The 11,231-nt window shown below is 37.8% G+C and overlaps 1 protein-coding gene across 1 annotated transcript in view; it reads left to right on the forward strand.

Moving 5' to 3' along the window:
• The first annotated feature begins 2,921 nt into the window (after nucleotides 1-2,921).
• Nucleotides 2,922-11,231, forward strand: part of CSTF3 (cleavage stimulation factor subunit 3) — a 60,026-nt gene continuing 51,716 nt past the window's right edge. The window contains exon 1 of the mRNA XM_015831525.1: nucleotides 2,922-3,171. Within this exon, the coding sequence (XP_015687011.1) occupies nucleotides 3,142-3,171 (30 nt within the window). The 5' untranslated portion in view covers nucleotides 2,922-3,141. The remainder of the gene's footprint in view (nucleotides 3,172-11,231) is intronic.

Below are 11,231 nucleotides of genomic sequence, written 5' to 3' on the forward strand. Positions count from 1 at the left end.
TTTTCAGCAAGCGGGACTGACCTAGGGTGAATTTTAAATAGGGATAATTTTTAATGATTTTTAATAAGAGACACAGCTACAAATATTTGGTTTTTAATTGGCTTTTATTGGGGAAATGTGCTATGTTGTTTTAATATGCTGTGAGCCGCCCTGAGTCCCGTGGGGAGAAGGGCGGCATATAAGTCAATGTATTAAATTATTAAATTAAATTATTAAATTATGTATGCATTGCCTTTTTGGAAGGTGGAAAGAAGGAGAACCCATTGACTGTTTATATTGAACATTCTTCCTGGTGTATTCTCCAAATGCAATAGGAATTAAATCCAGAACTTTAAAATCTGTATTTCGTGTAAGTTATGTGTATTTGTATATCTATCTATCTTACTAGCAGAGGTTAGGCGATCAGAAGGAATAATACATACAATATATAGGATGCAACAAATTCATAAAAAGGGAATTATGAGCTACAAAGAGCACACAGATAGAAAAAAAAATAGGCTTGGATACGGTCTTGCCATTTGAGAATACCTCCCAATATAAGAAAGCTAAAGTTCAGCCCCCGTTTTTGCTTTTTCCAAATATGCCTAAGTTGCACTCCCTTGCAACCACAGCAATGAAATAATCTCTTAGCAAACTTGCATAAGAACAAATTGCACAAGGCTCAAATTTCTATGAAGGATACAAGGTTCTACAATTTCTGTTCCCCTTCCGTTGGTCCCAGAAGCCTGTATGTGCTTTCAGTTATGAAGCAAAATTTATCTGGGTCTTCACTCTGCTCAGCTGGAATGCTATCTGCCTATCTTTAAGTTAAGAGAAAACTACACAAGCATGACATTTCTTGCTTCCCTCACTGATTCCTATCTCTACTATCTCTGTTTGGAGTAATTGAAGTTATCTAACTGCTCTCCAAGGTAACCAGTGACAAAGCCCAACAGATTTTATACGCTTTGAGGCTGACTTGGATGGTGTAAGAAAAAGGGGGAAATACTATTTTAATACTGATATAGATAAGGATGACTTAAGGCGGACTCAGTCATAAGCTGGGAACAAGAAGTCCCCCACGATTTTACTCTGCTAGTCATTGTCGATATAGGGGTCGGTGTTCCATCTCCATTTAAAGGCCATTGAGCCAGCATTGAGCCAGCACATTTTCGAGGTCATGTGGCTAGCATGACATCACAGAGGGCTGTTAGTTTCCCACAGAAGGGGAAACTTTATTTGCATGCTTTTAGGTTGGCAGGAGTTGGGGTGAGGACAGGAGGAGCCTTACCAACTGGCATGCATGATGGTTGCAATATCCCAGAGTCACATGATCACCTTTTGTGATCTTCTGACAAGCAAAGTCAATAGGGAAGCCAGATTCTCTTAACAACCATGCTACTAACTTAACAAGTGCAGTGATTTACTTAACAACTGTGGCAAGAAAGGTCGTAAAATGGGACAAAACTCTCTTAATAGCTTTCTTGCTTAGCCACGGAAATTTTGGGCTCAATTGTGATCATAAGTTGAGAACTAACTGTATATTCAAAATACATGACTTTATCAATTTCATTTGATCACTGAATTCACCCAGACTTTTGGAGAGGATCATTGACCCTCCTTTCTTCTTTTCTATTCCCCTCTGGATTTATTTTCTTTGCCATTGTTGTTCTTTTGTTTTATACTATTGTTGTGTTTTTGTATAGCTCTTTGTTTTGAAATGTTGTTCAATAACTGTAAATCACCCAGAGTTGCTGGGGGTTGGGTTGCATATATATATTTAATAAATTATCATTATTCATAGGTAACTATACCAAGAGCAATTTCATAGACTAAGGTACCCATCAGAGGTTCTCTCTCAAGGCACAAATGTCCAGACTCAAATTATCCTACTTTGGATACTTTAAGTGAAGACCCAGCTTTCTGGAAAAAGGGCCTAATGCTGGGAAAGGTGGAAAGAGAGAGGACCGTCAGTAGCAAAGTGGACAGACTCTTTATGGTGACGACGAGTGCACCATAGAAAGACTTGAAGGAAGTCAGGGCTAGATCATTATGAAAAAAATCTATCTCTGGTCGCTAGAACTGGAAAACTACTTGATGGCACATAATAGTAATAAACGCTGCTACCAAGCCCCACTTTTCCAGGAACAACTGCAGGGGGGGGGAGCAAAATCCTTATCTGATTTACACAAAAAGCAAGAAAACCAGAAGCTTCCTTAAGCGTCGGGGAGCATACATTACAGCTGATTATCCCCAGCATAATGCAGAGGTCCCCAACTTTGGCCACTTTATGACTTGTGGACTTCAACTCCCAGAATTCCTCAGCCAGCATGGCTGGCTGAGGAATTCTGGGAGTTGAAGTCCACAAGTCATAAAGTGGCCAAGGTTGGGGATCTCTGTAATAGAGCATCTCATTCTGACGATGTCGCCCTACGGTTTCATATGAATAACAGACAAGAGAAACTCTTGTGGGGGTTGTCGAGATTGCCTTACGTTACATTGGCTACGAGCCCAGAGCACACAACCCATAAGAAATTCTAGAGCAGACGGGAGAAAAAGGGACCACGTCAATTAATAACCCCACCATAGAGAAAGGTCTGTTTCTCACGTGCACGTGATTTATCCACATGCCTCAGCAAACATCCTCTGCGTTAAAACCTTCCCGACCCATCGCTACCCGCCAAATCAAAATGCGCCGGGTTGGCTTTTCTTTCCGTTCATGCGCGGTGTAGATGGCTCGGTTAGTCTCCTTCGTTCCCGGCATTCCTCTCACGCTGCTCCTCTCTCCGTTCCCGCTCGCGTTCTGTTTGCTTAACCCCTTGCGCGCCGCTCCCTGCGCTTCAACCTTCCGTTCCACACAGAAACACACACACCCCACTATTCCTTGCGCACTCGTCCTTTCCCCGTTCAGCCCCGCCCCTTTCCTTTCCTGAGGAAGGCGAGAGTTGGGGGCGGTTGAGCCGCCATTTTGTTCCTCGGGCGAGTGGAAGCTGCACGCAGGGTTGACTAGTTCACTTACGAGCTGCCCGGGGGTTTTGCGAGGGAAGAGAACGGGAGGTGGGTGGGTAGGAGGGTTAAGAAATAGGCCTATCTATATATATATATATATCGGACCCTGCTTCCTGCTCCCCCCTCTACTTCCGGGCACCGTTTTAACTCGCCATGTCTGGAGAAGCTCCCGCCGGTGACCAGGTGAGCGACCACAGGGCCTTCCGAGCTCAAATGAAGCAATTGGCGGGGAATGCCTTTTCGAGAAGGGGTGTGACTGGGCTCGCCTGACAGGCGGCTGAGGCTTTGGGGAATGAAAATGGCGGTTTCTAGAATAATGAGGAGTAGGCCTTTGTGTTGGGTGGGGGGGCTGTACCTCTTTCTTCCATTTCCGCCCCCGCTCATTTCAATTCATAAATGTGGCGCGGACAGGCTGTATTCGTTTTACTTTCTGTTCCACGATCCCAGTTGCTGTAAGTATTTCCAATTAGTATAGTCTCCAAAGGCTTACACATACACCACCCCCGCTGAGTTTTTCTCTCCCGCTGAGGGTTTTTTTTAGGTTAAAGTTGATTTTGGTAACTCCACAGTCGCTTTGATTTAATTCAAGGAAGTTTATCATAAATACATACAGAGTCATGATTTTAACATGCACTCCTAGTGGCTTGGTTCAATTGGAAGTTGAAGTAAAATTTCTCTTTTTAAATATTGTAAGAAACTAGGGAAACGAATGTGTGCTAAATTCTAAAATAAAGCAACCTAGAGGTTTATGCAATACGTTTTCATAAAAGTATATGAAACGATTTGAAAAATGTTTCAAAATATAAATTCTGAGCCCTATGTACTACATTTTGTATATTCAAATTGAGGTGGATGTATTTAGAAATTAAACTGATGTAACAGATTTGCTAATAAATGCATTGTTGCATAAACTGTGTCCTTGAAAGACGATATTTTCTGTGTAAGGGTGTACATCTAAGGATATATAAACGGTATTAGGATTCAGACTCATTGGACTCTTGATGAAAATTAGTTTTTACATAGATGCCCCTCACCTATTTTCAAAGCTACCTGTTAAAAATGTACAACTTAATCTGTTCTTTTGAATTATTTTTACTTAATTGTAGGCAGATTATATGTATGAATTTAAATATCACTCCTTTTAAAGTAAACATTAAGAAATAAACATTTTATAGTTTCTGTGGAAACAATGAATGTTAGGGATGACTTCCTGTTTTTGGATCTTTGTATAATTAGTTTTGAAATATATTTAAAAAGACATTGAAAAAGAAAAATTGCCTTCTGAGTTCTCTGATTTCTGGGTTATATATGTGTGTGTATGTGTGTGTGTATATATATATATATTGTGTGTATAACATACATACACACACACACATATATGTTTTGTTTGTTTTAGTAAACAAGCATATTCTTGTATATTCTATCACACATATCAACCAACAACATACAGGCTGACTTCTGATTTTTTGCTATGGGAAGTTAGATTCTTTGATCTATATGCAAAAAACCCTAGAGTACTAGATATAGTTATAGCATGTTTTATTTCACTTTTAGGGGTAGATCCTCTGGGTGGCAGACTTGTGCTGTATTCTAAAAACAATGTTCATCTAGTCTATCTTCTTGTTTCTCACTGAAGCCTGTTAGATGTCTCCAGAAGTTCACAGCAAAGCTTAAAGTTCTTTTTTAGCAATTGATATTCTTCCCTACTTTCACTAGTTACTGAAATATCAGAATTGAGAATAGGCCAGGAAATTATTTTTTAGGGTACTGTTTTTTGCATCTGGTTTGGAACCATTAAGCTATTATTGGCTACCTTTCTTGCTATGATATATTGTATGTAAGTTTGGCCTGATTCTTCCAGCAACACAACAATTTGAGATGTCATATTATGCAGACATTTTTAAAGCTGCAGTTGCCTCATTCATTGGCATTGAAGGAGACCTAGACATCTAAGAAACAAAGGACTCAACAATTGGGTCCAATAATGCTTTTAATACTTTCCTATCAGAAAAGTGCATAGAGTTGGATATACAGAAACAGATTGCTTATCCTTATCCTTATTATAGTTTATAGATGGAAATTACCAAAAACAGGAGATACTTTTTATATTCTGAAAATGTTTTATAATCTATTGGAGTTCTTTTCTCCTGAGAGAGGTACTTAGCTTCTCTCCATTATACAGATGTGTGTACATCCATTTATTGGGTGGGCACAAAGCTACAGTAGTGTTTCTCAATGTTGGCAACTTTAAGATGCTGGCTGGGGAATTCTGTAAGTTGTGCATGCTTCTGCTATGGTTGAGAAACACTATTTTAGAGTAATTTATGAAGGATAAAAAGGGAGTCTTAACAGGAATTTCTTTTGTATTCATGAATATGGAAACAACATTAGAGATATCATCTTCATGTTTAGCACAGTCACTTTTTAAAAGAAAGTCAAGTATTTAAATGTATTTTGAACAAAACATAGCTATTCACTGACTATATCCATGTATCTACTGCTGGAGAAATATTAGTATTGTATTCCTGGACTCACGTAGTCTGTGGTTGAATGCTGTTATGAAGATGTGAATAACAGAAACATGGAAATGGAATCTCTGCTTAATTAGCTTTAAAATTAAACTTGAAATGTCACCAATTCTGGTTACCATAAACCAAAACACTTAAAACCAAGTAGAAATTATAATTGCTTCAGGTTTTTAAAGGAGTTAAGATGGCTCCATGATACAATTCTTAGAACTATTCAGAATGTTAGTGCATTGTTTCTTAAACTATTTCTACTCTTGAGAATAGTGTAGAAAATATTGGAATTGGTTCAAAGATCCAAGAGAAAGTCTTTAATGTTTTTTAGTTCTACTCTATTGCAAAAGAAATATTTGTAGCTTTGAATGGAAATGAGGAATCCTTGGTGCTCTCTAAGCGTAGTTGTTTTTTTACAGACATTTAATTACCCAAAATAGGTAACATCATCAGTGCTAGTAAGGAGTGGAGTTTGTTCTCGTTTTATATTCTAGTGTCAATATTGATGAGAGTAGTCTTGGGGGTTCTTTGGTTGGTCTGTTTACTGTTAGCTGTTTAGCAATTCTTTGATTGGGGATTAGCAGAGATCACGATGGCAAACTAGAAACACTGTGTATCCCAAAACCACCCGTACCAATCACATACTCCACTACCAAAGCAATAACCCAACCTCCCAAGAGAAGTTGCGTAAGAATGTTATTTAGAAGAGCACAAACACATTGCAGCAACCCTGAACAGCAGAAAAAGGAAACAGCATTTATACAACACCTTCCAACAAAATGGATATCCACACAATCATCAAAAAGTGTCTGATCACTCAACCCAATATAGCACAACCAGCACAAGCCATAAAAAGAATAACACTGTCATACATCAAAAACATCTCAAAAAACCACCAACAGAGTATTACATCCACATGGAATCAGCATAAAACACAAGCCAACTTAAGCCCTTCTAAACATCCTAAGTAAACTAAAAGAACCAGCAGTCCCAGAAGAAAAAACCAGAAGTCATCTACAACACACAGTGTAATGACTGTAACAGCCTCTATGTAGAACAAAAGAAGACTTGCAGAATGCATCCATGAACATCAACTAGCAGTCAGAAGACATGATGAAAGGTCTTTAATTTCACAACATATAGATAAACTTAACCACAGTTAACTGGAAACTGTAACCATGCTAGGCCAAGCCAAGTCCAAAAATGCTAGAGTATTTCTAGAAACCTGGCACTCTGACAAATTAGCCATCAATAGATACATAGACATAAACAATATCTACATACTATGTAAAAGAAACAATCAGCAAGCCCAAAAGGGAACAAAAAGGCCAAAACACCTCCCTGCCAACAATTAGCACCCAGATGAGCATAGATTAATTCCAAGATTAACATCAGTCCAACAATCAAGAAGTAAACAGTACTATACCCCAATCAAGGAACTTTCAAACAAGCTAACAGTAAACAGCCAACCAAAGAATCTCCAAGATCACTTCCACCAACACTGACAGGGCAATCGATTAGAATATAAACCGAGAGCAAACCCCTCTCCTTGCTAGCACTGATAACGTTACCTAGTTTGAGTAATGAAGTCTGCAACCAAACAATGAAGCTCAGAGCACCAAGGACCCCTCAAGAAATCCTTTCTTCCATGAAAGAAAAAGAGTGGCAAATCTGTTCTCAGCTATCAAATTGAAACAAGTAGGGAAAATAATTTTAGATGAAATTCATAGAAAATGTAAGATTTTTAAAATTTTACTATGTTAACATTTTTATGAAAATGTAATTCAGGATAATAAGACTATATATTAAACTAGATCAAACACTGACTCTAAGACTTTAAGGGACCCCAGAACAGAAAAATGATGAAATTATCATTTATAAGTTTGCACAGTTCATTACAGTTTCTAATAAAATAATATATCAAAAGAATGCTTTATTTTTGGACTCCTTTTTTAATTTTTACTAAAATGTGGGGCTTAATATGCAAATGAAGTTGACATTTTGTAACCTTGTTGATATTGAATTGAAAGTACACATTCCAGAGGACAGTTTATATAGGCAGCTAAACTGTACAGTGGCCTTTCTTGTATTGCCCATATCTTTTCATGGATAGCCATATGTTTCAATTTTGTACCAATAGAAAAACATCTATTTGCATACAGTACAGCAACATGATCTCTGGGAACTAGATGCTTTTACAGTTTGAATTATATATGCTCATAAATCTTAACTGTCAATCCCAAGCCCAAACAAGACAGTGAAATCCATTTGACTCCATCCTTTATTTGCTTAGAATTAATAGACAGAATCTGGCTAAACTCAAGCTAGATGTATCCTGAGAGGTTCTCTTTGCTCCTCCCCCATCCAGTTTGGACTACACAGTCTCTTAATCTAGGCCTCTCTCTGGAAAAGTTCTGTGTTGCCAAAACTCCCTCCTCCCATTGCTTCTCCAAATGCACATTTTATAATACCAGTTGACTTGAAGAATATTAAAGAGGAACCGAAGTCCTCTTGACTCTATATTCTTTTAGTCATCCTGCAATTTCTGTTGTCCTAAAATCTACAGAAGATGATTTCCCCAATTTTTCAGATAATATACTGACTGGGGGAGGTGCACATGATTCACAAACCAAAATTGCTCCATAATCAGATGGACACAATATGATTTAATCTACAGCTTTAATTTATGCTTGACTTGGAATAAATCATTGAATTTATAATGTTTATTTCTGAGTAAATTTGTATGAAATCATGGCTTCTTGTTTTAGCAATCAGAGCTGAGATTCTAATCTACAACTGGAGTTTTACTACGACTGGAGTTTGTCAAGAAGAAATGTTCAAAATCCTAGCTATTCTTGATTTTTACTAGGATTAGGGTTTGCTATATCTCAAAACTTGTAATCAGTGCTATTCTTAAAGTGTAGTTGTCATGGTTCTGATAGATGAGACCAACTAAAACAGAATTCTGAGGCTTGAGTTTTCCTTTAAGAACATGTTTATTGGCTACAAAGTATCAGCACTGTCAAAAGTGAAACCAAGACTAAAGTTCCCTCCAAAAAGTTACAGTATACAAAGATAAATTACTATGCAATCAACCCCATTACTATGCAATCAACTACGTTTCCCAATAGAACAGTTTGGCAGGATTTCTAACAGAAAGCTCAGCCCCCACTCTAACAAACAGAAATGACCTTGGTTCCCACCGACAGAATTGTTTAAGCTAGCAGAAAAATTCCACCCCCCTCCCATTCTGGTGGCAACCGAAAACGAGCCAAATGGCTTCATTCAGATTCGTTTCAGAGTTGACAATAGTGTTGAAATATATGTGGCACAAATCAAGCTTGACTCTAATCAGAATAGTAAGAGATACCTTTAAAAGATTATTGATTTGCTGAAATCAAATACTATGCTTAATAGCTAAAGTAAAAGAATAATGTGAAAAAATGTTACTGTTGTAATTATTTTAATATTCAAATTAAATATAAAATATTACCATAAAATTTAATATCTAAAGTTGCTTTGTTAGAAAGGTTATTTTTAATTCAGGATATTGTTTTGATTTTGAAAAATAGATTTTTTTTTAAAAAAAACCGTGATTATACTTTGTTAGCTCATATCAAATAAGCTACTTAGTAAGTTAGATTTTGGTAGCTATCATTGCTGGAAAAAATAGCCAATATCTATTACTGCTAAATCAGCACTTCTAGCTTTCTGAAAGGATAGGAAGATGGAACATTTCCATCTACTGATCCTCCTCTATTGTAGCTTAATAATATGGTACATGGTGTATGATATACTGTATTCTGATAGAGTAGTGTCCTTCCAGATCTGTCAGCAGCTTTTTGATTCTATCAGCCATGGTAGCCTTCTAGACTCTAGTAGTTCAGTTTATCTCTTGTGCCATGTCCAAAGAGTGGTGGTATTGTACTTACCAGTTCCTGGACCATTGAGAAAAGGATTCCCACAGAAGTCCATTCTTTATTCCATTGAACATTGACACAAAACTTAGCGAGGATATGCTAATGATATACAGGAAGCAATTGATATCATTGAAACTTCTGTAATTTGGGCTAAATGGGAGAGAGAAGAAGTTAAAAGTTAAATCAAGGCAAGATAGAAAAATAGATTTAGTGATGGATATTCTGTTTTTATTGATTTATACTCCTGAAACAGTTTTGCAGCCTAATGTATTCTTTATTCTTCAGTTGTCACTAATTTTACAAAACACATTTCTATAATTATGGCTAATCTTTAGAAATGTTTCATAATTGCAATTAATGCAAAGCAAAGCAGCTAATTTTGTTTTAACTATCTGGTGCCAAAATCTGCACTAGTACCCAATTACAAGTGAGTTTCTTCTCATTTTATTTGGTATAATTTAGGATGTGAATGTTAAACTCTCTAAATTACTTAGGACCTCACCATCTAAAAGAACTTTTATGAAATTGTCTGACCATTAAGCTTCATAATGAGGCCCTTTCTCTGCTGCAAAAGATTCTTTTATATGCCATGTGGAGGTGTTGTTACTAGGCCATGAAATAGAAATTGCTTTGGCAGCCACATCTTTTTTTCTTCCAAGAAACATCTGTTTCTTCAGATTTTTAAACATTAATTTCGGCACTGAATTTATGTCTTTGCACTTTTATTTTCTTTTGCATTGATTCTTAGCCACCCTGGTTGATCAGATTGCAGGAAATGTGAGGTATAAATTAAATAAGCAATATAGAAAAATATTTTTGCCAAAGAAATACGGGAATTTTTATTACAGGTGTGAACAGTCCTTTCTAGCCTGGGGACTGCCTTCTTTTTGCCTCCCCTATGAGCTAAATCAGCAGAACCAAGTTTTTTAGACTACTTTTTCCCCATTTGTGTGGGGCAAAATTGATTATTTAAGCGATGCCAGCCTAAAACAACTGTTATACCGCTTCAAATATTATCTAAATGTTTATTCACGAAAAAGTGTAAATTTCAGCCCCAGTTTCTGTAAGGCTTTTGTTCAGTTGAATTTCAGAAGGTACGTACAACTTGTAGACAATGTGCTGTTCTCCCATTTTTAAGTGTTATGGGCAATCTACAAAAATATTCTGTTTATTAATGGTATTGCTGCATGATACATACATGTAGTTCTCGACTTAGAGCTACAATTGAGCTCAGAATTGTGATCATAAATTATCGCAGTTGGTAAGCAAAGTGCTGTGATTCCCTCACTTAATGACCACAATCCTGGCTGTTCTCACTGCAGTCATTAAACAGAATCTTGGGGTGGGGGAGGACCTGGGAGGCATGGCGAGGCCTGCACTGCAGCATTTCTCCAGCTCACACATGGCCTTCCCTGGGTCTATGAGGGCCTCCCCATCCTGAGGCACCATTGCACAGCTTCCTACCGTGTTGGATCCCACATCCTTGGGCCTTCTTCCCCCATCACACCTTTTCTGAAGATTGCCTTTTGCAAGAAGAGGCAATCAATGCACCACATTTCTGTATAAAAGCTACATGGTGCCATCCCAGAAGTGTGTTCCATTTCAGAAGTGGCTGCAAGTTTGGAAGTGGGACCTAGTGAGGCAGCAAGCAGGCTCAAGGCCTGTGGTGTCCCAGCCAGGTGGAAAGTAGGCCCAAGGGACCCAGTAGGGCAGGATGGGGGAAAGATGGGTTGGGGGTAGCTGCAGCATCCTTGTGGTTGGTGGTAAGGGTGGGTACATTGACAAATGCCCAAATTTTGTTCAT

Source organism: Protobothrops mucrosquamatus, unplaced genomic scaffold (genome assembly GCF_001527695.2).
Source record: "Protobothrops mucrosquamatus isolate PMUCROS unplaced genomic scaffold, P.Mucros_1.0 scaffold_19, whole genome shotgun sequence".
Lineage (NCBI taxonomy): Eukaryota > Metazoa > Chordata > Lepidosauria > Squamata > Viperidae > Protobothrops > Protobothrops mucrosquamatus.